The sequence below is a fragment of the Lissotriton helveticus genome, chromosome 5_1 (genome assembly GCF_964261635.1).
Source record: "Lissotriton helveticus chromosome 5_1, aLisHel1.1, whole genome shotgun sequence".
Lineage (NCBI taxonomy): Eukaryota > Metazoa > Chordata > Amphibia > Caudata > Salamandridae > Lissotriton > Lissotriton helveticus.
Window position 1 is genome coordinate 490,763,987 of NC_136065.1, and position 26,766 is coordinate 490,790,752.

Below are 26,766 nucleotides of genomic sequence, written 5' to 3' on the forward strand. Positions count from 1 at the left end.
ACGCAGCCCTGCGTTCCGATATTTCCTTGTAAATATGCCCCTTAGTGCTTCAAACCTAGCAAAGTCAGCCTTCATGTGTATGGAGACACTGAGCCCTTATGAGCAAAGACCTTTAAATGCTTGGGTAAAGTGGTACTTGCCCAGGGCCCCCACCTTTCAAGGGGGGTTTGGGAAAGTGAACTTTCAACTATGATTTCTTTCTCAATCTCGACCCTTAATGCATTATTCAATATTGTTTGGCAATCATGGGCCTAATTTAGCTGTAAATGGGAAACAAAATTCTAAGCAGTTCCGGCTGGGGCTCCTTAAGTATGCCATACTGAAACCCCAAAAATCCTTAAAATGACACTGGTAATGAGATAATCAGATCTACTAGTAGGCCATCTTTTAACTTTTATAATTAGGAACTTATTAGCTGTATTTACCCTATGAGTGAGCTGTGGTTGTGTCTATTTCAAGGCAGTTATCAAAAATCTTAAAAACCAACATTGTTCATCTCCTCCGATAGAGATTGGATTAATTGCAAGCAGTGGTGGCTGCCAGCTATCGCGAGTGGTGAGGCGGGTAAACCGCTGCTGGAACATACACTACACACGAAATATACACAACAATATAGAAATCTACATAACAAAAATAAAAGAAAAAAGCCACTTACGTGACCACGCTCCTCACTCCGGACCCGATCTTCCTCTTTCCTGCAGCACATGACCATCCGACTTGCTTAACCAATCATGGCACCGCTCTGCTGCTCCAAGATTGGAAAGAGCATCCTGGCTGGACGCTCCTTCAGGCCTTTTAGGCCTGTGCTTGGTCTCCAACCAGATGTCTAAGACAGCTAGGTGGAGAGCTTCTAAGTGTGCATGTCACTTTGGACGGTGCAGGACAGACGTCCAAAGTGATATGCGCACTTTGGAGCATCCAGTCTGTCACTACTTCTGTCCCCTGCTGCCAATCGGACAAGCCTCCTATGTCTCTGGGCTAGGGGCAGGCTAGCTGGTACGGCATGCACCACGGTAAAAAATAAAATGGCAATGAAATCTTTTCATTGACATTTTATATTTTCCTGCGCAGCTTGCAGCGGCGGTGAGGGGGGCTACGCTCCCCCCGCTCATGTGAAGAAACCATCGCTGGTTGTAAGTGAACATTATGGGGCATATTAACAAGGGCTTTATCTGCGCTTTTTTGGCTTACAAAGCCAAAAAAGCAGAGGTAAACCAACACCCTATTTACAAGAGGGTGGTAACATGCATAATTGCATATTAGCACCCTTTTTCCCAACGCCTCACTTTGCATCTCCAATGAGATGCAAAGTGGGCGTTACTGGGCGTTACCCAAGATGGACTACCTTGCAAATATCGCTGATGTTTACATTGCGATATTTACAAGGCAGCCCACATGATTTTAGCACACATTGGATTTTGGCGAAAAAACTGTCGTTTTCGCCAAAACCGAACGTCTGGTAAAATCCCGACTTAGCCATCCCTAACATTGGGGGTGAATTATGCTAGAAAACCAACGTTGTTCCCTGCAAAAGGGTGATAACCTCGCTATCTCTGCAATTTCTATCGCCCTGGAGTAACAAGTTGTTAATAACGCGCTACCAGGGCGATTAATACCAGAAATAGCCTGCGATAAAATAATTATCGCTAAGCAAGGCGATAATTATCACTGGCCGTTGTTAATATGCCCCTATGTGAGGCTGATCTTCCCTTCCCACACTGATTCTAATCGATGTAGTCCAGAAGGTCTGAAAAGTGAAAACCATCTGGTGCACAGGTGAAAATCTGTTGTGTGATATAGATGGAGAGGTAAGTTCGATGTTAAAGCCATTACTATTGCGAAATTTCTGGTCGGTCTAGCAACCCCTCATTATCGTCCCATATTCTATAGGTAGGTAATCAAGTTTAGAATCAGGTTTAGAAGTATCAAAGGATAAAAGTGTATATAATTTAGATACAAGATGCCAGAACACATTTTTACCCACTCGCAGAGCCGTGAAACTGAGAATGTTACATTTTCCTCATACAAATCCCACCAGGTTTTAATTTGCAAAATCAGAGCAGAGAAAAAGCACAGATGTTTTGCACTACTCGACATCAAGATTCGAGAACAAACAGCAGTGTACGCTCGAATATGGCTTGCTAGTAGATTATAGGAAATGTGCTATTTCTAAGCAAATGAGTTTGAGGGCTATAGTGGACCCCACTACAATCTCTGTATATACGTATTGAATGGATGGACTCACAAATAGGTCTACTGTAGTTGCATGTATATTTCTATATATACACACAAATGTACCCACCATGTGTCCATTTCAAGTTTTCTCAACTCATCCCTCTTAAACAGAGAAGAGACAAAATACATTCATGTAGCTCCATCTAGTGGCTAACTGTGACACCAGGCACTTACACTTGCCACAATTAAGTGAAAATATAAATAATTATCATCCCTTTGTATACTGAATAAGGTATTCCCTGAAAAAACACACAGTGACATTATTGTTACTAACCAAAACCTAAAAACAGTGAAATTGGCCTGTTATGATTCACAGAGCAAACCATAACTCACCGAAATGCATTCATGACCACACATAGGATGGCATGTTGTAAAGACATCTATAAGAAAGTGGGTTATTAGCTGAAAAGAATGTGAGTTTTTTTCTACATAATACTTCTGCAACATTCCATCTACTGGGAATCAAGGACCCTGTTGTAGCTCTTGACTCTCTCAGGGTTTCAAAGCAGAACAGTTCAAGGCCTACTCGGGAGGTGATGTGGGCTCGTAAAGTAGTTTACGTGTTCACAACATACAGCACTTGATAAATCATTAATCAGTCAGTGCTTTTTCTTAAAAAAGGGAAAAGTACTTTATTACACATTCTAATGGCTGCATAACAATAATTTACAAATGTAATTTACAAATAGACAGATGGAAATACCTACGTTGACACCCACCTAATATAGTTCACAATCCTAGTGAATTCTGAACTTTAAAACCACAGTACACCCACATATACTAAACACAAAATAGGGAGTGCTGATATCATAAGGCAAGCTTACTGGCCTAGTGAGGGTGTCACTAAATCAATACAAATCTGAAATAGAAAATACCACACTAATGCAACACAATGAAAATCATTATGCATGGCACCATATTATAATCATAACTATCAATGGGAGAGGGAGGAAAAGCTACTGGAGCCAGTTCATTTCCCCGGGTTCGTGTATAAGTATCAAAGAGAACTAGCTATGAGATAGATGCTCCTAATTTATGTCTGTACTGAGCAAAACACAGTGTGTTTTATAGAAGGCCCTCACTCACCAACCTAGTTGGTAACATGCGTCATCATTGAACCCCACCCAAGGCACCGAATGCACCTTGGGTGTGCTTCTTCGCCTGGATACAGCGGAGCTGGTTATTGTACTGTGAGTGTGTGGTGAAGGTGAGTGAGTGTTAAAAACTGTCCAATGGGTCCCAAGAGACAAAAAAAGAACTATTTTACTGTGTGGTCCCTTGGCTGTAATTAAAAACAAGAGGCGGATATCTGTGGAGGTCTTTAAGTAACTCCGATATTCTAATCGGTCAACATGTTTCAGCCATATTCTCATTAGTGGGATGGCTTTCTTCAGGACCTTAAGTGTGTGTAAGTTAAGGTGTGGTTTAAAAAAGGTGTATAAAAAGACCAACTGTGTGCTGCATGCACTAAGGTGCGATATGTGATAGAGGATATTTTCCTCTGGTGCTGCATTCTCAGATAGTATCTGCAAAATGCCCCCTGAGTTCCATGTGGGGGTCCGAGCTGTAGTCACACATTCGTCAAAGTCAAGGACCCGCCTTCGTACCTACTGCGTCCACCAGCACGGAGCTCCATGGCAAACGCAGTAGGTATGAAGGACCTTTGTCACTTTGACAGTCTTTTCCTTCCTCAGATGTCCCTGCATTGATAGGTCCTGAAGAGACCTCCTACAGCAAACAGGGCTGAAACGCTGTCGACAATATTGAAAGTGAATCATTTACCAGTCTCGATTACCATATCAGATGGTTGTGTGTCATTATGGAAACCTTTTTTCTATGTCACAAAATGTCACGCACTTTGTTATGACTTCCATGTTCACTTGGGGACACTACGCATCTGTCTTGAATACAACTGTAAAGATTTATGTATGTAAACATTCTGAACTTACTAGTATCACTTTGTATTTGGTCTCACTTCTCTTTTTGACATCCCTCCTACCCTTATTTTATTGCCATTGTGCATTTCAATATTGTGTATTGCCTAAAACTTTTCCACAGGAACCATTGTTTTTGGATATAGACTGCGTACCCTGGTTCTTTGTGAGTAGGGTGTCCCTTGTTTCCCTTACACGACGCATGGTTCCTTAGTGGGGCCAAACTTCTTAGGGGGCTTTCCACAACTCTTTGGGACAATTTACACATCCCTGATGTTGCTTTACTCCTGGTGTCAATCTCTAGCTATGATATAATTCAGCCCTCCTGGCCTCTAAATTATTTCGCTTCATCAAACTTGATTTTTCATTGTTCATGAGGTTAGACAGGTTCTCTGTCTGGGATCCCTGTACCTGCCTTCACACAGGAACTTCTTAGGTTGCCACTCTGCAGCCCACCAGGAGAATACCCTCCTGCTGTACTCCCCAGTCCCTATGGTTTTGGCCGTCATACAGGGCACCTGTGAATTAGCACCAGAGTCAGTGGCTACCCTATTGATGGGGGGTCACCGATCTGCAGGACCAGACCACTAAAGATGCAGAGGAATCCAACAGGGTCACCCCAAGGAGGTCCATCCCACAACTGTCCCTCCCATGTCCAGAAAGATTAGAACAGTCTCTTTCTTGTGCAGGAGTGTTTAAGTGGAGGTGGAAAGTTATAGAAGCAAGGCACTTCTGCCCAATCCTATTGTGGCACATCATCTCTCCAACCCAGCTCCAACCCTCCTGTGCAGCATTCTGAATCATTTTAACATGGTGGCTTTAGTTGGTCTGTTGAAAGATCTTCCCTGAGACTCTCATCTTAGCCTCCAATTGCCATAGCTGTCTGATCCTTTCCCTCCCTAATTTTAAGGGGAGGCCCCGTTAGTGATTTTCTCCATGCTTTGGGTTGTCCTCCTTTATTTCTGCCTTCAGGTGCAGTGTGAACGATATTTACCATATGCACATTCTGTCTCCACCCTTTCCTTTCCCAAGAACAAGCCAAAGTCCTGGCAAACAGCTCTATTATGTAGGGACAAGTTTGAGCCTCCTGCTGGCCTTCACAGCCATTAACTTGGTACCGTCCGAGAGGGGGTGGCTAGCCATGTGGGTCGTACATTAATCAGAAGATCGTCTGCAGTTCATATTTTCTTGTATTTCTTAGTTTTGCATCCATTCTCCCGTAACAGCATTTGCTTAATTGGATTAGCTAAGAGGTGTAACAGTTGTTATTAATCTCAGGGTTCAAAAAATTTATATTTTGAACACATTCCCTATAACCAAGGGTCAATAATAAAATATTGTTGTAAAGCCACTTAAATTGTAGGTTTATAAAAAAAAACTGTGTGTAAAAAAGTCTCCCAAATTATCTTTCATTATTTCATTATCAAACTGTGTTTTCGAAATGGTGCAAATACATTTCAACTAAGATGATGTAAACGTCATTGCCTCAATCAACCATTGCTACAAATAACAGCATTACGTTAAGGAAACGTCTTCAGAGAGTTTTAGAGTTTCTTCATTGCAAACATCAAATCCATACTAATATTATAAAGAGAGCCCAAACCATTGAGGGGGTAATCTCAGTAACCACAGCACCAATCACAACACCCAATACAGCGTTGGAAAGGGCAGCAGAATCAAATCTAAAGCTTTTAATCAAATCTAAAGCTTTTCATCACCAAGGCCCAGCCTATCTACAAAAATATTTTAAACAATACCATCCAGTACGTGAACTGAGATCATCCTCATCAAATCTGCTTACCGTCCCCAAGTATAGGCTGACGACGAAGGGAGGAAAATCCCTATATGTGATTGGCACCAAAGCATGGAATAAGTTACCTCAATCCCTCCGTGCAGCCAACACAGAACTAAGCTTCAGGAAACAACTTAAAACCTGGATCTACTCATTGCCAGACACAGTATGTAAAACCTTAATATGATCTTGTCCAGCCTCTCGAACGGTCTAGATACGGTCATCTGCTAGATTTCAGGAAGTCTCAGCGCCAAGATACTCCGCGGAGTGGTAGTGCGCTATACAAGAACACTATCAAACCAAATCAAATCAAACTAATCAGAAGGACATAGGCTATGCAGACGGCCCCCATATTTATTTATTTATTTATTTATTTTGCAGAGTTTTATATAGTGCGAACTTGACCCGAACTGAATCAGGTATCAGAGCGCTTTAAATAGCACCAGTTACGTTACATGAGGACACACATTCATTTTTGTTAGGCACGGGGTGATTAAGTGATTTGCCCAGAATCACAGGATGTTTGTATCGTTACCAAGACTCGAACCCAGATCCCCAGGTCCGAGGTCGAGTGCCTTAGCCGTTAGGCCAACTCCTCTATACATTTAAAAGGTAAAAGAACCATGCCAGCAAAGTAGTCCCTTGTGGGCGTGTCTGCGTTGTGCTGTGGGCGTGGGCTGGGGGCGTGACAAACGCTGGGGGCGTGTGGTACGGCCATCACATCGTGGGCTGTGGGTGTGTGCTGGGGGCGTGACAAATGCTGGGGGTGTGACACACGCTGGGGTCGTGTGTCAGCCCTTCATGCCATGTGAGTCGTACATACAAGCGCCAATTATGTTGCTGCGCAGCATCAAGGGGCACGCTGGGGGAGTGAGAAACGCTGGGGGTGGGTGTCCGGCCTCCATGCAATGTGAATGCAATTGCGCCGCATCAAGGGGCACACTGGGGGCGTGGGAAACGCTGGGGGCGTGTGCTACGTTCTGCCCTTCATGCCATGTGGGTCGTACATTAATCAGAAGATCGTCTGCTGTGGCCATGTGCTGGGGGCGTGACAAACGCGTTCACCTGGAGGCCTGGTAAGTAACATTACTGCAGCCTCTCCTGCGCGCTGTTACTGAACTCTCTCATTCAACGAAATTACACGCGCCTGCTACCATCAACCAGGGCTCTAGCCGGGCTCAGGCGGCGGATCAGTACACTAATTACACGCACCTGATAACATCAACCAGGGCTGCAGCTGGGCCTCAAGCGAGGGAACCCGCGCCTGCTAACATCAAACAGGCCTTCATCTGGGCCTCAAGCGGGGGAACACGCAAATGAGCGTGTCTGCGGGGACAATTACTGCAGCCTCTCCTACTCGCTGTCACTCAACTCTCTCATTAAACGGATTTACCTGCGGCTGATAACTCTCTCATTCAATGACATTACCTGCGCCTTCTAACATCAACCAGGGCTATAGCCGGGCTCAGGCGGCGGATCACTACACCAATTACACGCGCCTGCTAACATCAACCAGGGCTGCAGCTGGGCCTTCTCCGTCCCTATTCTAATGAAACAAAAAATGTTGTCTACCGTGAGATTTTAAAATAAATTGCCCTTGCCAAATACACACATTACACACATTCTATTTCATACCCAGACAACGTCGGGACGGGCTGCTAGTACATAGATAAAGCAACATTTAGTGGTACTTACGTAAGTTGCTCAGGATAACATAGCTGGTTTAACATATCTCCCATCAAGTTTCTGTAATATCGCCATGATGTCCTGCCACCCTCTGCCTAAATCACATGCAGTAAAATGTTGTGTGTGGGAGGCGATGCATGGGTGAGAAGAGAGTGGGTAGAACACTGAAGAGTGGACACTCGAGGCAAAGCTTCTGCTCCCCTAATGTTAGGGCAGGAATCGCTATATTTGTGTTATCAAAGGTTTGAAATGGACCCCATCTACTTTGATAACTCACAAATATAGTTGCAGTCTATTTTAATCTTCTTGACCCTGCCCAGAGAAGGTTTACTGTCCAGGTGTGCTTCCACTTTCTACTCTTCTTGCTTTTCGCTTGAAGGAAAAACTCATCAAGAGTGAGGCAAATGTTATGTTATGTTATGTTATGTTGACAATGGTTTGTATAGCGCACTGACACCGGTTGGTTTCCTGGCGCTGTAGAGACAGAGAACAGTCAGAGTTGGAAGCCTGCGGATTTAGTAGTAAGCTTGTTGGTAAAGCCAGGTCTTTAGGGATTTCCTGAATAACATGAGGTTGGGGCATAGCCGGATCTCAAGGGGGAGGGCATTCCACAGACGAGGTGCCAAAGTGCCAAATCTGCAGCCGTCCGAGCGTTTACGTTTGAAGGATGGAATTTGTAGAAGGCATTGGTGAGCCGAGCGAAGGCTTCGGGCGGGGCATACTTTATAATGAGTTTTGTGATGAATTTAGGGCTTTTGCAGTAGAGTGCTTTAAAGATCATGCAGCTGACTTTGAAGGTACAGCGTTGGGCGACCGGGAGCCAGTGAAGTGTTTTCAGAAGGGGGTGGCAGAATGCCATCTAGGCTGGTTTAGAATCAGTCTTGCTGCCTGATTCTGCACCATCTGAAGTCGTTTCAGAAGGAACTGGGGAAGGCCCAGATATATCGAGTTGGCGTAGTCTAAGTGAGAGATCACGGTTGCAATCACCACCTGTATCAGGGCTTCGTGGGCAGAAATGCTTGTGCTTCACCATCAGCACCTTCCCAGTGATAGCCACCCATGCTGTTCTTCAATTGTCGTCGTGTTTGGTATCGCCTTAGCCCTTCAGCCTCCTTGACTGACATCAACAGTCTGGATCTGAGATGGTACATATCAATCAAAGACTTCGAAATATATGCAAGTGCCTAGGGCATTAAGACAAGTGCCTCATGTATCTCCTCCAGCACTGAATTGACGTCAGAACTCATGAACTCCTTTTCCAGTTTGAGGAGGATGAACATTCTTTTTATGACGATTTGAAGCAAAGACTGATGATGTATTTCCTTCCCAAGAAAAATCTGTCACAAGAATTAAAATAGCAAATCTAAAACATTTGTGAATTTGATAACTGTAGTTGCAAAGAGGCTTTCAGTCTAGCTTCGAGAGCTGCAGAATATCAGGTCGAGTTCATTAAATTGTTATAAAATCGATAACAAGCTGGAGGGTCTGCATGGATGTACGTGCTCCCGCTATGGTTTTTGCCTTCCGCACTCTGACCCAAAGCACAGAGAATTGATGCAACACCAATAAAAGGAACTGAGACAACATGCAACACAACACAGGGTCCGACACACCACGCCGTTTCCACACAGGGTCTTGACACACCACACAACACCAACACAGGGCAACACCAACAGAGGGAACTTACGCACCACACAGCACAACACAGGGTCTGATACACAAAGAAAAACAAGCATTGGCATAGCCAATAGGTCTCGCTTTTGGGACCTTATAGGTATTTACTTATGCAGCACAATATCCTTGGTGCAACACCATCAACTGTTGTATGGTTAAACACTTATAAGGTCCCAAAGGTGAGATCTATTGGCTATGCCAATGTTTGTTTTCTCTTAATGTATAATTCAGTTAAGCATAAAGACTTTTCATTAGCCACTACAGGTGTACACTATGAATGCTCACTCACATTATAAGGCCTACACCAAGTCAGCACCAATCTCTAAAGGGTCATTTCTGCGATACTGGGCTGAACTAGATCGTATTCATATACTAAGCCAGCACAAATGTTTACACACATATGCTCACGTGTTGATGTGCAACCATACCTTACCTACTTGCACAGCTGCGGAACTTATCTTAAAAAATGGACAATGGCAGCAATCCCTTTCTCAGACCATTACAACAGAGTGTACGGTGAATTGAAAGTCTGTTGATAAGAATCACTTCCAATAAAAGTCCAAAACCGGGTTGTCCAAAAGCAAAAATCCAGGGTTACATGTGTGGAACCCATTTTCTACACCATCATCAATTACATTACTTACCTAACCACTGACATAGATGGCATCATTATTGATGGGTAATCTTCGGTTTGAGTGTGTGTAATTCACTGATGATGTATTGCTAGGTAATGCTATTTCTTAATATTAAATACCACCCTACCTTCTGACAATCATTAGGCCTAGCCCCAAAAGAACATAACCCACTGTGTATGGCACAGTATTCAGCCCTGCCTAGTCCATGTGTGGCCAGAGACCACTGTACACAGTCTTTGGTGAAGTTCAGTGTGTATAGATAAGAGCACCATTTTGGTCACCATGCATGGCACCAAAACACTTGCCATGCAGGCCACGCTATAAACTCCCATTCCATCAACAATACACAATATAAAATTGTAATAATCTCTTTATCTCTCAATGCTCTCTGCTCTACTCCATACCAGGTGAATACTTATCAGTGGTGTAGCCAGTGCAGAGGCCACACTGTCCAGGTGCCTGAAGGGACCACTGCATCCAGTTATGGGTGTCTTTTACCACACACACACCTTTTGTTTTTATCTTTGAACCTAGAGATACCGCTATTCCATGCTAATGTGCAGTTACACATGCCAGGATCAGATTACCCCTCTGTTCATCACCCGCACAACCAAAACACTTTTTACGTTGACCATACTGTTCTACTCTTGAAACGAGGCTCAGTTTATGGAGTATTGTTTCACTCCTCCACTGTACAGTAGTGCTGAAACAATCAACCAAGGCCTACCTATGAAAATACAACCACACCAATTGCTATTGTCAATGTGGGTTAAGTTTTTTTGGGGTTTAGCAAAACGTTATTGTTGGGAAAGCAGCCAAATACTCTACAAAACATTGGCTAAATGCTCAAATATTTGTTTCGGGTCTCAAAGGGCACCTATTGCTAAAGTAGTCCCTGCCACTCAAAGGACCTACTTTGAGCATCAATGTGCTCTTTTGTAAAGGACAGAATGCTGTCACTCACAGTGAAGGTCACTAATTGCTGAAGTGGGTTTACCCACTTCCCCATAGTCTATGTAGCTGAAGAAAAATGTGAATGACACAATAACAGACGAGTGGATGATGAAGAACAAATAAGACTGGTTGAAAGTCCCTATAAATAAGAATAGTATTCAAATATTTTCAGTTAAATCAAAAGGCATTGACTAACGACAGAACAAAAAATCCTGGGGCAGATTTACAAGAAAGTGCCGCAGCACAGCACCGCAAGCCCTTTGGCTGTGCCACGCTGCGGCACTTCCAGAGCACAGGAATGCGACATATCTACAATTATATGTCGCATTCCTGTGCTCTCCCCTGCGCTGGCGCAGAAACAGCTACCTGCGCCATGGGGAGATTGCTTTTGTGCAGGTAGGGGCCCCTTTTAATGCATGCTGTAGAATGCAGCACACATTGAAAGAGGAAAAAACAAGGAGAAATGTAAAAATTTCTCCTTGTTTCGCTTGGCCGCGCGTAGCAAACTGACGCCTTTCCAGGTTTACAATTTCTCGTAAATCTGGAAATACATCAGTGGACATGGGTGTTGCGTGGCAACACCCACAGCAACACCCATGTCCCGCCCCTAACACGCAAAGTGTTGCGTGAACCGGGGCGATATTTACAAGCACAGGTTAAGTCACGCAGGGTGACTTTACCTGTGCTTGTAAATATCCCTTAGCAGGCTGTGCCACCGGTACGTCACGCAACGTGATGCACCGGCGGCGCACAGGGCTTGTAAATCAGCCCCCCTCGGTCTGAGCACCCAAATGAGCTGCAGTGATAATAAATGAATATAGCAAAAGTTCTCAGACGGTACTGCAGAAAATACAAAGGAGCCTTCTTACCCTGAAACATGACAGCATCACCGTGGCCTTGCTGCTGCTTCTCACGGAACAGCCGGTAGCAGGCGCTGGGGCTGGCCAGGAGAAGACGGAAACCCTAGTTAGATAAAAAAAGACAAGCATTGGTGAAAATCAAAAAACGCTGAAAATGTTAGGGTCAAAAAAGCCCGTCAATAATTTAGTTTATGAAAGAATGCCATCGTTCAACAAGTTCCTGTATTCATTCTAGATAAAGATTTATATTGAAACGTGGTAAAGAAAATGTCCCAACTCTCCAGGAAGCTAATTGGTCATAAGCCATCAGAGCTCCAATAATATCGTCTTTAGTCCTCTTTCAGCCTCTTGGGACTCCCTTGATGTTCTCAACAGAGGAAGCATACTAGTACTTGAAGCTTTCCCTGGCCTGAAAAATGTCTCTTCACATGACCTCCGGGCAGTAAGATTCTTGGACCTAAAATTGGGGATGGGCAAAGAAACCACAGATACACTGTCGTCCTGTCAGGGCCAAGGTAACAGCAATTCTTACAGATTTTGTTAACCTGGGGCATGAAAGACACAACCGCAAGCACGCAACCCTACCCCACAATTTTAGAACTATTAAGAGGAGGAAATTCCAAGGAGGAACTTGTACAAATATCGCTTTTAGGTCAATCTAGGGCCCCACTAAAGAATCAGAAAACCTCGCCTCCTGCTCAAATTGAGGGTGAATGTGAACCCTCATAGTGGGGTGAAGACCAGCACATGCGCCAAAGAATATCGCAGTCTCACCAGCCCAATTTAAGGACAAGGCTCAATCATAGAACTGTCTAGCTACAGCTTTACTACATAATTAGAAACCTTAGCCATGGGCAGCAACCATCGGGAATCATTGGTGTGACTCCTATAACCATGATTAGATCAATAAGAATGTTTTAATGATGCACGTTCATGCCATTCCACAGGAAAAGGTGAGGGCAACCAGCTTGGTTAGCTGGAACTTCGCCAGCTTAAGACAAAAACCTGAAGACAAGGACTGAGTTAAGTCCATCAAAACATTTGAAATAGGTTGCTTTCAGGGCCTTAAAAGAGATACATATTGATGGGTTCACAGCTTACTGTGTGTCTGGCGTAAAATCAGGAAAGGGTTGACCTAGAGTGGCCAAGCTATTTAGATCTCAACGGTCCTTACTGTATAGGTAAAGTAAACGGTATTCTAAATGGCAATTTACCGCATGGTATTCTCAAAAATGAGTTTTGGAAACTGGAAATGTTCATTGCTTACTTATCTCTGGGCAGATATCCTAGTAGATCTGAAACCCTCAAAATATTACAAACCTTAATAAACTCATAAAAAAGGTATGTCCAATAAAAGTGTGGCAGGTAACATCAACAAAGATAAATATATTTAAAAGACACTTGATAGCACAATATAATACAATACAAGCTGATTTATTGAGCGTGGCTAATCACTCAGAAGGGTATCCAGGTGCTGATAGAGGCTGCCCAGATCAGGTGAACAGCCAGGCCTTGAGTTCTTTCCTAAAAATTCAAAAGAGTGGATGAGGTCTGTAGGTTAAGGGCAAGGTAGGAGAAGGTGTGCCTTCCGCTGTTGCTCCGTCAGATGCAGGGGTGTGTGTGTGAGGGAGGCAGTGTGCAGGCATCTGGAGGGTTGGTGTAAGTTCAGGCGGTGGTTGATGCATGCAAGTCCTTGATTGTGAAAGGATTTTTAGGTGTGGCTCAGCATCTTGGATTGACATCTCAGCTGAATAGGGCACCAGTGTAGTTTCTTGAGGTGGGGGGTGGTGTACGTCACTTTGGAAAGATCAGGGATGAGTTTGACTGCTGCGTTCTGTATTGTCTACAGTCTCTTCAGGAGGGGCGATGTGATTCCTACATAGACATCATTGTTGTAGTCCATATGGTTGGTGGCTAGGGCTTGAGTGATGGAGGAGTGGAGGAGTGTGGCTCACTGATTAGAGCGGCAGACCCTGATGCAGAGGTCTGGCCCGGGACCAGGGTTCAATTCCCGACGCGGCAGGGTCCTGAGCCCAAAATGTCCACTGACTCGATAATTCTCGCCTCGGTGCCTATTCTAATCATGGGGTCCCACGCTGCAACTCTGGGCAATAGTTGCTTAATCTCCACTACGGCGGCCCACCCGCTGCGGGATGCCTGGCTTTCACCCTGGGGATACCCAGTAGGGGTTATCTCACAGGGAAAAAGCCAGGACGGGTTCCCAAGGCAAGCGCCTTGATGCCTTCGGGTGATACGTGCGCTATATAAGTCGCAATACATTTACATGGTTTGTCTGGTGTTGACAGGGAGCCATTTGATGATCTTATGGGGCATTTGAAGGGGAAACATCCTTTACAACGCAACTGTTACAACGAAGTACCTTTACAACGCAACTTTTACAACGACTTGCGCTGGGGGGCGCTCTAGGATAGGGAATAGTTTTAATTTACTATCCAACACTATCCATGGGGACTGGAGTTGGAATAGTAAATTAAATTATTCACTATCCAGCGCCCCCCCAACGCAAGTCGTTGTAACGACTTGCGTTGTAAAACTTGCATCGTAAAGGCATGCATTGTAATAGCATGCGTTGTAACGTCATACATCCCATTTGAAGAGTTAACAAGCAGGCTGAAGAAACTGCGTTGATCTGTTTTTCATAGTGAGCTTGCTATCCAGGATGATGCCAAGGTTGCATGTGTGGTCTGTTGGAGTGGGTGCAGCTCCAAGTTCTGTAGGACACCTGGAGTCGTTCCACGGAGAGGTGTTGTACCCGAAGATCAGCACTTCCGTTTTGTTTGGATTGAGTTTTAGGCAGTTGCTTTTCATCCAGTCGGCGATGCCCACCATGCACCCATGGAAGCTGGCATTCGTGGTAATGGGGGTCTTATGATAGTGAGAGGATCATCTCGGTGTCACCTGCATAGGATATGATGTACATTCTCTGGGATTTGACAATGTTGGCCAAGGAGGTACTATAAATGTTAAACAGTGTGGGTCTGAGATACGAGCCTTGGGGGATGCCGCTGATCATGTTCTTGGGTTCAAGGTGAAAGGTCATTTGTGGATTTTTGCGGGTTCGTCTGGTAAGCAAGGATATGATCCACTTGAGGAAGTTTCCTTGCTTTCTGATGTGATGCAACTTCTTGATAAGGGTGCGGTGGGATACTGTGTCAGAAGCTGCTGAGAGGTCAAGGAGGATTAGTGCAGCTGTTTCCCTCCAGTTGAGGAGGGTTTTGAGTGTCGTCAGTGGCAGCAATCAGGGACGTTTTGGTGCTGTGATGGGTTCAGAATCCTGACTGGGGAGTCCAGAAGGTTGTTGGTCTCCAGGTGTTGCGTGAGTTGGTGGTTGATGGCCTTAACAAGGACTTTGGTAGGAAAGGGTAGCAGCAAGATAGGGTGGTAGTTCTTGAGTTTGCCGGGGTCTGCAGAAGGTTTTGTGAGAAGGAGTTTGACTTCTGCATGCTTCCATTCCTTGGGGAAGGAGGCCATGGTTATAGAAGAGTTGAAAATGGAGGTGAGCTTACTGCTGATCATCTTCCTTCCTAGGCTGAAGACGTGGTGAGGGCCAGGGTCCCTGGGTGCTCCTGAGTGAACAGAATTCATGATGGCTGTGGTGATCTGTGAGGTGAGCTGGTCCAAGGTGGTGAGCAGGGGGTTGGAAAATGCAGTGATGTTATCATCCGTGGGAGTTAGGAGGCTGAGGATGTTGGTGGGTTGGGGTTCGAAGTTTTTGTAGATGATGGATATCTTGTCATTGAAGAAGTCCGTCAGTGAGTTGCAGAGTTCCTGAGAAGGGGGGGGGGTGATGTTTTCAGTGACGGAGGGGTGGCAGATCTCTCTGATGATGCTGAAGCATTACTTGCTGTGGGTGGAGCTCTTTTTGATGCTGTGGTCTAGGGCACTCCTTTTAGTCTTTTTCCGTAGTTGATGGTATTTGTTGAGGAATTACTTGAATGTGGCTTGGTTTGTGGGTAGTCAAGGAATGGCTGCTTCGAGCACTAAGACAAAATGACTCTTGCAAATGTTGGGAGATAGTTAAATTGGAACATAGTGGCCTTTCTGTGAACCTACACTAGGGAGGGGAGCTATAGTGTCATAGAAACATTTCCGCTTTGTAGGACAACTGTAATGGTAATGAGGGTAATGTCAACGAACAAGCTGAAAAGTACTATCTCCAGGACTAGAAACCAGAAAAAGAATTTACAACAGAAATAGGATACTGTGGCGGAATTTTAACTAGGGATGGGTAGAACTTGTGGAGTTTCACTCTATGGAGTTCTGTAGTTACCGAAAAACTCTGCAAGATTCCGTGGTGTTCCATGAACGGTCAAATTCTGGTCTGCACACCTGTTTGTAAGCCCAAACAACATATACTTTCAACAGCCGCACACCACAGGAGCAAGATTAGTTACTCCAGACTTGTTCAATTTATGATATATTACAAGCTACGGGGAATACATCTATTTTGCACACTATACTCTTTCCTTCTCATCTAGGCACATCAGAGAGTTGGTAAGAGAACAACATTTCTATAAACCATAAAAAAGGGGTGCTGCAGTAAGACGAACATGTGGGACCATAGCGAGGACCCCGGGGCCCAGAAAAGACACATGACCGTTTTTTCCTGGTATGTGATCTGCTTGTTCCTCTAAACCCTTCCTTTCAGTGGCTGGATTCAGGGGCGGGCCGCGCTTTGACAGAGAAGGAGGACTGGCGGGCCATTCTGAATCAACAACAGCTGGGAAGAGGTCGGAAGATGCTGGAGGAGACATGGTGGTGGAAATGCCGACAGTCGGAGGCTTGGGGAGACCCGAGGAGGGGTCAAAGAACAAGGGTCCGGAAGAAGGAGAAACTGTGGGGTCTGTTGGCCGGGATAAAGAACACAGAGGGAGGACACTCTGGAAGAGCCCGCAGTGACTCTGGTTTAGAGTCACGGCTTCAGGCAAGTAGTAATGACTCTGTTTGGTTCACATAATATCTAGGTTTAGTAGCATGTCTTGGATACTACAGGTATTATGCCAAGAGTGTTGTGTAGTGCGCTCAAGTTTCTTGAAGTCAAGATATCCATGTCTCCTGATTACTGATCTTATAAGACAGATGTGGGCCAAATTAAACAAACAATATGACATTATATGGCAGTAAAATATTCCGGAGCAATATATGAATGCTAGTTAGTAAAATATGCCAATTCACTTCCACCTATCAACTTTTACAATATTTACACTTGAATGAAGCTTATCACATAAGTTCTCTCTGGAGTTTACTACAGATTGCTCGACTTGCTGTATGTGATTGCCTTCTAAATTATCACTTCACACTTAAATAACTCTTCACATCTGTCTGTGATGGACTTGAGTTTTCATTTAACAGAATGGAAAAGTACTTAAAGAAATTAATGTGTGGGATCTCTCAGTTTTCCTCACATCTGCATTTAATAAGGTGCAATCCCTCATATTTGCTGCCCTTAAATGTTATAACTGAATACTTATTCAAAGGTACATTGGTTATTTCTTTATTATCTGAAGTTGTTTCACGTCATGTTAATGTAAGCTGATATAAGATTGTCCTACCTTTTTTTATTGTTTATTATCTTGATACTTTACTAACATTATCTGTCTCTTAGTCCTGGCAATCAAATGCAGTCATATCTCAATGCACTGATATTGCATCCTTTTTGTCCATGGCTATCATTTGATGCTCTTTATCATCTTTCTAGCCCCCTTTTCTTTTTTCTCTCCTACCATCTATAGATTTTTTCTCTCTCTCCCATTCTTCATTTTGACCTTGTCTTAAGATGTATTTTGTGTTTGCCTCGTCAGAAAATTTACTCATTGGAAAAAAGGAACTCTGACCCCTAATTGTGGTTCATGTTATTGGATGATTCAGCATCTTTAAATCACTCAAACTGTTTTTATGAAAATAATGGATACACATTGAGTATGTTAGGGGTGACGTTCATGTTCTGATCCTGAATTTCTACACCAAAATATCCAAGGGACACAATAGCGAGGACAAAATATATTTAAAAAAACAATATTGAAAAGTAAGTAGGTCTAGAATGTTTATATTTAACTCCACAAATATGTGCCTGACTGGTACATAGATCTTCAAGGTAGATAGGCGGAGTTAGGAATAGTACATCTATACTTCCCTATATGCACTAACCTTTCAATATTTTTTTTCCTCGATTCTCTGTCATGGATTTTCTTGAAACACGACTTCCAGGGAGTTGACATTCAGTAGTAAAATCTGTTCTGATAAGTTTGCCATCGATTAAATGCTTCACAAAGGTTTCGCTGATTTCTTACATCTTACAATCACAAGTGGATTGTGTTGCTGTGTGATAATAATTATCACCCCTTACAATTAAAAAGTGGCAGAAATATTGTGCCCGTTTCACACAACTCTTTCTCAACATCCTCATTAGAGTATAACCCTTACTCCTGTACATTTCTTACCTTTTCAAATAACCAGTTTTCATTACCTTTAGACTGTCAGCGGGAACAAAGGTCATGAATTCATCCACATGGCCAACAAGCAGCCAGTCGACATAGAGCTCCACAGGGGGCTGCACCTGCTGGGCATATAGGAAGTCTCGCACCACCTTAGACATCCTCCTGCTGGTGTTCCTGATATGCAGATGTCAAGAAGAAAGCTCTGAGTTAGGACAGTGGGTGCGTGATTCTCTCTCAAAATCAAGGCAGAACTTATAAAAAAACATTTATATTCACGTTGCATCAGAGTTTGATTCCAACAAACAGAAGAACCCCTTGCGCAATTTCACCCAAATTCTTTGAGAACTTAGGGGCTCATTATGATGGCGTAACGATCGCCACCGGTGAGCCGGCGGTGGCGATCGTTATGCCATCGTAACAAGAAATACCCCCGCCATATTATGATAGTGGTGGGTATCGCGGCGGAAGCAAAGTTCGCCCGCCGCTTTCCCGCCAGTAGGCAATCATTCCGAGGGCTGGCCGGGCGATGCTGGCCCAGTAAGATGTTGACGGTGCCTAGCAGGCACCGCCAGCCATATTAGGTGGGTGGTATACTGGTCCTTCAATGGCGGCATCAGGATTGGCTTTGGGGACCCATTGTGGGCCCGGGGGGGGTGCACTTGGGGGTACCCATGGTACCCCCCTGCAGTTCCCTGCATCAAGTGCCAGGCACCGCGTTTTGCCCCCACATGGTGCAGGGAAATGCTGTGCATGCCCTTTTACCATTGCGGATTGTGCTGCAGCCAGCAGCACCGCCCGCAATGGTAAAAGGCCAGGATGCGCCCGCCAAACTGGCGGGCGCATCCTAATTGGTCCGGTGGGACCGCCGCATGTCTGGCGGTCGGTCCCATTCACCGTCATGGTGGCGGGCGGACTGATGTCTGCCCCCCATCATAATGAGCCCCTAACTATCATCAATGAATAAGCATTGTGGCAAACAATGCACAGTAGACGCCTGCTGGCTTGACATGTTCTCCAATATCACACCAGCAAACCTGACACTTTTACTTAAGCATGTTGGTGTCCATAGATGATAGAGTAAAAGGTACGACTAGCTAAATGGGTATGAAGTCTGTGTTGTGAGATAAAGATCATGCCACGTTATTTTCCCCAGGCAGATTTCAAGAGATGAAACCAAATGAGGACAAATGCTAGGGAAAATGTCAAAATGTTTCGCTGATATAAATATTGAATTCAGATATTATGCATCATATTCCAGTATCAAATTTGGAATACGAGATACTTGTTTTACCTGGATAATACCTCAGAAATGACATCACTGATAGTTATTGGTATTTACCGGGTGCAGTAAATACCACCCTCTATTCTTAACACCTCATATTCGAGGGCTTAATGTTTTGTGATAAACTCCAATGCTGGCTTACTGACATTACCCCCAGGTCCCTCCGTCCTCGACACTTTCATACTTACAAGTGGAGATGACCATCTCCCGACAGAAAAAAACAAGAGGAATGCTGGGACACTAATACTGCCCCTCCCCCCGGGAGTACATAAGCAGTACTTACCCAGCAGCCCTCCTGTTCTATTTTTCTGTCTGTCGACAGAGTTGATGATGTGCTGGTGCTGCTCCTGCTGGGCTTGAGTGACGGTGCTTCTCGTCTCCCCCCGCCCAGCTGCCTGGCTGTATGGGCGCGGGGTTCCCTGGACTGCCTCCTGGCCTGCTGGGCTTTCTTGGAGTCGGTCTTTCTCTGGACCCGGTGTTTGAATTGGAGAGTTCCCGGCTTTGCTGTGTGCTGCGTGCTCCTACCGGCCCTTTGTGGCTGGTGCTGGAGTCCCCGGTTGCTTCCGGGTCGCGGGCTTGGCTTCCCGAGACTGGCCGGGGAGCCGTGCCTCGCTGGATGGGCTCCTGATGGCTTCTGCTCGACGGTGATGTGGGGGCCTTGTTCCTGGGGTTGGCCCCCACTCCTGGTGAGTCCCGATTTCGGGATCCCTTTTTTCTTCTGCCTGGCGCTCTTGGTGGGCTGTTTTTATGCTGCTGCCTGCCTGTTTATGGTTACTGCCCGTTTTCTTTCTGTTTCAGGGGCCGGCGCTGGCAGCAGCAGGCTCCTAGCCCCGCTGCTCGAGACACTTCTCTTCCTGCCCCGGAGGGTGGGGGGGCTGCAGGGACTCCCGCTCGGCCGCTGATTAAATCTGCTGTGTGTGCTCCCCACGCAGTGCCGCTGGCAGCGCTGGAGTGTTTCCTGTTCAAGGCATGCGGGGGTCTCTATTGTCCAGTTCGGGGGCCGGCTCTGGTTGTTTCTCTGCTTCATTCCTGATGTCTCATTTGGAGGGTTTATGCCAGATGTCCGGGGCTGTTTTTCTTCCGTCCCTGTGGTATAATGAGCACTGTGTGTGGGACGTTCCTTTTGGTCCTGTTCCCTGCCCTCTGTTCCGATGCATTGAGGGGTGTTGGCGCCATTCTTGCTGTGTGTTGGTCCTCCCTTTGCTGGCCCACCTGTGTCATCTGCTGTGGGGTGAGGTGTTAGCCTCCCGGCTGGTGTGGTCCCCCTCATGTCTTGTGTGCCGGGATCGGGTCTCGGCGGTGACACGCAGCGTCCTGTGCTTCTGGGCGGGTCACTTATTATTCCCATTGCCATACGCGTGTTCATGTGTCCTCATGTGTCGCGCCTGGTGCCTTTGCTGCCCCTATGCCTCTCCTTTGCCTTGGGTGTCCTGGGCGCGGTGCCTCTGCCTTTCCCAGAGCTTTCTGTGCTCGGCCGGGGGGGGGGGGAGGATGTTCGGGGATTTGCGTCCCTGGTATGCCTTCTGTTTTTTTTTACTTGCTTATGTGGCTTGCTTATGTGGCATGGAGCGCTGGGGTGTCTTGTCCCTTTGCTGCTTGTGTATGTGTTTTTGTCGCATTTACGGTGGGGGCCTGGTTGTGTTGTTGGCCCCCGCTCTGGCTGTTTTTACCCACACTTTTTTTCTTCTAGGTGCTGCGAGGCGCTGGGCTCCGTGGTCCTTCTTGTGCCTCTGGTGTCGCTGGCGCTCATGCCCGTGGGTTCGAGTCCGGCCGCTGCTATCCTGATGTCCAGTGTTGGTGGGTCCTCTGTTTGCCTGCTGGTGCCGGTCCTGGGGTGATGACGGGTGTGCCTTCTGGCGTGTGTCTTGTCCCTGGGTCGGTGCCTCCTGGGGGTGCCGGGGTTTGTTGGGGGCTTGCGTTCAGCGCTGTGCTACGTCCCGTATTGCTTTTTGGGGTGTCCTGCTGCTGTTTCTGGAGTCCACGCTGCTTGCCTCCTGTGTGGCTTGTTCCTGGTCTACGGCCTTGCCGCTGGCCCGCCCCAGGTCTTACTGTTTTTGATTGGTGGGCGTTCCGAAGGTCTGCTCCCTTTGGTACTCTTCTTCTGGATGTGCCGTGCTCTTGGCGGCTCTGTGGGCGTTCGCTCTTTCTGTTTGTGGCTTGCCTCGGGTTGGCGTGGGTTCCGGTCGCCTCTGTGGTGGCTGGTTCCTTTTTTCGCTGGCTCTGCCTTTGCTTGCTCCTGAGTTTCCCTGTGTTGTTGGGGTTTTCCTGCGTGCTTGCTTGCACCTTGCTCTCTGCTGCGTGGCGTTCCTCTCTTCTTCGGCGACGGCCTGTGAGGGGTGCGTTCTGTTTCCCCCTCTGCTTCGGGATGCCTACCCCACCTGGTGGGGGGTCGGTGTTCCTGCTCCTCGGGCCGATGCGAGGGTGGGGTCCTGTGGGCTCCCCTGGTTTCGGTTGGCCTGCCGTGCTGTTTTCCCTTTGTGGCCTTGCCTCCGCTGCGGGCTGGCTGTTGTGGCCTCTGCTCCGCTTGGGTGTCCTGGTTCTTCGCTTCCTGGCTTCTGTGTGGTTGGTCGCCTTTGGGGCTCCTGGTTCCTGGTCCTGTTCCTCCCGTCCCTTGGGCTGTGCCTGATTCCTCTCGTGGGTGCTTGCCTGTGTCGTGCTGGGGGCTCTTTGGTGTGCTCTGTCCCCTCTGCCTGCGCTTGGGTGGCTTGTGCTGCCTTGGGTGCGGCTGTTCTGCTTCAGCCCTGCCAGCACCTGTTCTCGTCTGTTCCCTGCTTGGTGCCTGTTTGGGTGCCTGCCTGGGTCTTCCTGTTGGTGTGGGCTTCCCTTTGCTCCGGCCTAGGGCTTCTGGTGTTGTCCGGGGGCCTTTCTGTGTGCTTGGCCTGGCTGCTTCTGCGCTGGCTCCCCCTGGGCTGGCCTTTGGCTTGCTTCTGGTGTTTCCTGTCTGCCCCTCCTGTTTCTGCCGTGGTGCCTGTCTGGTTTGTTCCTGGCTGGGGCCTCCTGGCTGCTGCCGGTTCCTGTCATGCCTCCTGTTCTCCGGGTTGGTGTGCTGTCCCCGTGCTCTGCTGTCTGCTCGGTGTTGTACTTGGTCGAGCCGGGTTGGTCCCTGCCTGACCTTCTGGGGCTGCTGGGTGCTGTTGGCTTCCTGGTCCATCTGCTGTTGGGGGTGTTTGCTCCCTGGGTTGTTCTGGTCTCGTGTGGTTCCCTTGGTGGGTACCTGGCTGAGTTTTCTGCGGCTGCTTCCCGCCCCTGCTTGTGGTGCTCCTTTTTGGGGCTCTGCTTCCTTGCTATTTTCTCTTTGGATCCTGGCGGGGTGTTCTGTAGTTGGGGCCGCTTCTGGTGGTTCCTTCTGGGCCTTCTCCTACTGTTGGTTCTCTTCCCGGGCTTGTTTGCCCGGTGTTGTGGGCCTGTGTGGAGTTCCATGGCTCCGGTTCTGCCGGCTTCTTGCTGGTTGTGTGTGGCCTCGGTCTGTGCCTCCTGGGTTTTCGGGGTGTGCTGTCCCTTTTTGGCCTGCTCTGGGGGTTTGTTGCCGGCCTTTTCCGGGTTCTTTCCTGGTTCTGTGGTCCTGGCTCGCTCCTTCCTCCCTTGATTTCCCGGGCTTTGTTCCCGGTGTGGGTCTGTTTGGGTGCCCCTCCCTCTCTGGTTAGGGTGCTGTTCTGTGGTGCTCGTGCCTCTGCGGGTCCCTCCCTCCTGGCTGCGGGTTGTCTGTGGTTTCCTGCTGCTTGGTCCTCTGCTCTCCTTCTGGGTTTGCTTGGGCCTGCTGTTCCTCCTGTGGGGTCGGGTTGCTTGGCTCGGGTCCTGGCTTCCCGGTTCTGTTGGTGTTTGTTGGTCTCTTTTTTGCGGTTTGCTTGGCTCCTCTCTGGCGTTGCTGGTTTAGGGCCTTGTGGTTCTGGTCTGGGTGCTGTGCTCCCTAGGGCTTTCTTTTCCCGCTGCTCCTGCCCTTGCTGCTTGCCTGGCCTGGGTGTGGGGTTCCTGGGCGGTCCTGGGTCTTTGGGCGCCTTCTTTGTGCTGCCCTCTGTGACTCGTTGGGCGGCTGCTGGGGTTTCCCGGTTGCTCTGTGCTCCCCTCCTGCCTTGTGTTCCATCCCTTTGGGGTTGGGGTTTTCTGGGCTTGTGGTCGGTTTTTCTGTTCCCGACCTGGTTGTGTTTTCTTTGTTGCTGGTTTCCGGTCTTGTGGGCCTCTCCTTGTTTGGTGGGCTTTCGACTGGGTTCTGGGTTTCTTCCCTGTCCCTGTGTTTTGGGTCGGGTTCTCGATCCTGTTCGGCTCCTGGGTGCTTGTTGCTCCCTGGGCCTCATCAGCCGGGTTTTCCTCCTCGGGTCTCTTGGGCTAGAGTACTTTCTTTTGGCCTTCCTTTTTGGGCTGGGTGCTTGTGCCTGCCCTCTGTTGACCGTTTCTTTCTTTGGCTTCTCCCGGGTTGTCTCGTCTTCCTGGTGGATCTGCCTGGCAGTGTGTTCCTTCCTGCTGGTTCTGGCCTTGGCGGTCTTCTCCGGTGGGTTGGTTTTGGCTGGGCTTGGTGTCCTGGTCCGGGTCCCGGTTGCCGGCTTCGCGGGATGGCGGCCTCCTTTCCTTGGTGCCCTGGCCTTTTTTCTTTGTCTCCGGTCCTTGTCCCTGCTGTCCGGTTCTGGGTTGCGGGCCGGCTGTTTCCTGCGGTCTTCCTTCCTCCTTCTCGGTGCTCCCTTGGGTGTCTGCTTTTGTTGTGGTTTCCTGGGTGTGCTTGTGTGTGCGGAAGGCCGGGTTTTCTGCTTTGGTATTCTCCACTTGTAAGTATGAAGGTGTCGAGGACGGAGGGACCTGGGGGTAATGTCCTGTTACTTACCGGTAATCTTCATTACTCCGGGTCCCGTAGTCCTCGACACCTTCATACGCCCCTCCCTCCCTCCCGGGCGGCCGGCCTTCCTGTCTGGGCTTGTTAGGTACAGGAGGGCTGCTGGGTAAGTACTGCTTATGTACTCCCGGGGGGAGGGGCAGTATTAGTGTCCCAGCATTCCTCTTGTTTTTTTCTGTCGGGAGATGGTCATCTCCACTTGTAAGTATGAAGGTGTCGAGGACTACGGGACCCGGAGTAATGAAGATTACCGGTAAGTAATAGGAGATTCCTCTGTGCTGTGCATCTGAAATGGAGCAAAGATATGTTAGGCTTTTGTAGTTCGGACTGGACTGTTCCCATGGGGCACAGGGTCAGCGCTGATTTGCATATCGCCATTGTCTAACCCAGGGTGGTGTGGAGTGGAAAAACGATGGATTTGGGCCCAGATCTTTGGACTGGGGTGAATGTGTGACATTGATCCACATTCTGTCCATCATTGTTGTGTTTGCAGTTACCGCTCTAAGTGTACTGGGGATGCTCAGACGTGAGTCCCAGTTACTCCACACCACTGGAATCAAGCTAGCCGGGCTGAAGAGAGGTGTTACCTCGAAACCGGGCCGGTCCTCGGATGCTTGTTTCCGTTCTGGGAAGGACATGGCTTTTGTAGTTCGGACTGGACTGTTCCCATGGGGCACAGGGTCAGCGCTGATTTGCATATCGCCATTGTCTAACCCAGGGTGGTGTGGAGTGGAAAAACGATGGATTTGGGCCCAGATCTTTGGACTGGGGTGAATGTGTGACATTGATCCACATTCTGTCCATCATTGTTGTGTTTGCAGTTACCGCTCCATATGTGTGCAGCACAAGTTATTTAGCAATTTCTGATTTTCGGTTGACACGTTTAGACATCTCTAACGCCTCTCACTACAAAACATCGTCTTCTGACCTAAAATTCGGAATTCTTAAAACTGTGTCCTTGTATTCTTATCTGCTTTGTTCTTCCTACATTCTCATTATAGCCTCCTCAGTTGGATGAGGACACTCATGGAAGATTTCATTTAGCGATGAACTGACTGAGGTCAGTTGATTTTAAAAAGAAAAAAATCATGCACATTTTAAATGGTGAAAAAACGGTTTGCTTTGATTGTTTACTGTGAGAGTGAATCTTAGATTAAGGAGTTTTTGCCTGGTTTAAAAAAAAATAGGTTGTCAATTAGAACTTGAAAAATAACGGAAAACGTCATGTTAAAAAAATGTTTTAGCTGTAAAAACACCTGAAATGTAAGTCAATGTAACTGGTCATGGCTTTGCACGTTTTCACAGAGGCGGACCTTTTCATACCTCAAAATCCGTAAAAGGTGGAAGTACTTTTTTAAGGCAAAGAACACAACAGGTCACCAGTGAGTTTGCTCTAATTCAGACTTGTCAGTCTGAGGAAGCCAGAGTTTCACATACGTGAGAGTAATGTTTCCAATCAGAATCCTCCCCAGAGGATACACCTTCCCTCTGACTGTCACTGGGGGGCTGACTTCCAGGTTACCGAAGGCGTCCTGGCTGCTGACCTCAAGGGAATTTTTTGGTTCTCTTGTGACATAGCCGAAATCAGGACCCTTTGAAAACAAAAGCAATTATATGTACATCAGTAACATGCATCAGTACACCATATTTATATAGAAAGTCAGTCACCACTAGGAATGTTGCCAACGCTTGCTGTGCCTCTCTCCAGAAGATAAAACAGTATAGCAGTATACACCTCAGCAGAGTAACTGTACTCCATGAGAAGAGGAGTATCCCAAAAGAAGCCCAGGTGACATCCTTGATATCGAAATTGGGCAAACTCCATGGAAGAGCGACCTCCATAAAGAATTATATAATACTAGCTTACCCGTCGCGCGTTGCTGCGATCTCAAAAGAAAGGAAATTCATGGAAACTCGTTATGATAACATTCAATTTACATTGTGTCATTTTTATCGAAACTTATTCCTTTTAATATGGAAAACATTTCAAAGTGTCGTTTTAATTGTATTTATTTATTTGAGTGCTTGTGGATACACAATATTTTTGGTTTTTCCGTCTGGTGCGTTCACAAATGAATCAGAAGGTTTTCCGACGCGTGAGCTGGCCACATACAGTTGTTCATGAGCGATGAGTTTCGGAGACTCGCTGAACATTACCATCTCTGCGATGAAGAACTATATCACGGGAGTTAAATTCTTCGCCAACTATGACGATCGCCACTTCATTAATTGTTGGTGCGTTGTATTGTCTTTCGTGTTGGCCGGATGGTGTTTTGTCAGCTCTAATGACAACAACGTAATCATCAGCTGGCATTCGCTCGAGGGCCATCCTGAACAGTTGAACTAATTTGTTGTGTTGATCGAATACATTTTGTAAAGCATCAACAATTTCTCGATTAGTGCTGGTATTGAATTGACAACGTTGATCAACTTG

At 47.0% G+C, this 26,766-nt stretch overlaps 1 protein-coding gene across 3 annotated transcripts in view; it reads right to left on the reverse strand.

Annotated features, from left to right (window-relative positions):
• Positions 1-26,766, reverse strand: part of LOC144754687 (protein-arginine deiminase type-3-like) — a 584,450-nt gene that overhangs the window by 24,560 nt on the left and 533,124 nt on the right. For all 3 annotated transcript variants that reach the window (XM_078642808.1, XM_078642809.1, XM_078642810.1), the window contains 3 exons: positions 25,770-25,924; positions 18,258-18,402; positions 11,780-11,873 (listed from right to left, as the gene is read on the reverse strand). In XM_078642808.1, coding sequence (XP_078498934.1) covers positions 11,780-11,873; positions 18,258-18,402; positions 25,770-25,924 — 394 coding nt within the window. The remainder of the gene's footprint in view (positions 1-11,779; positions 11,874-18,257; positions 18,403-25,769; positions 25,925-26,766) is intronic.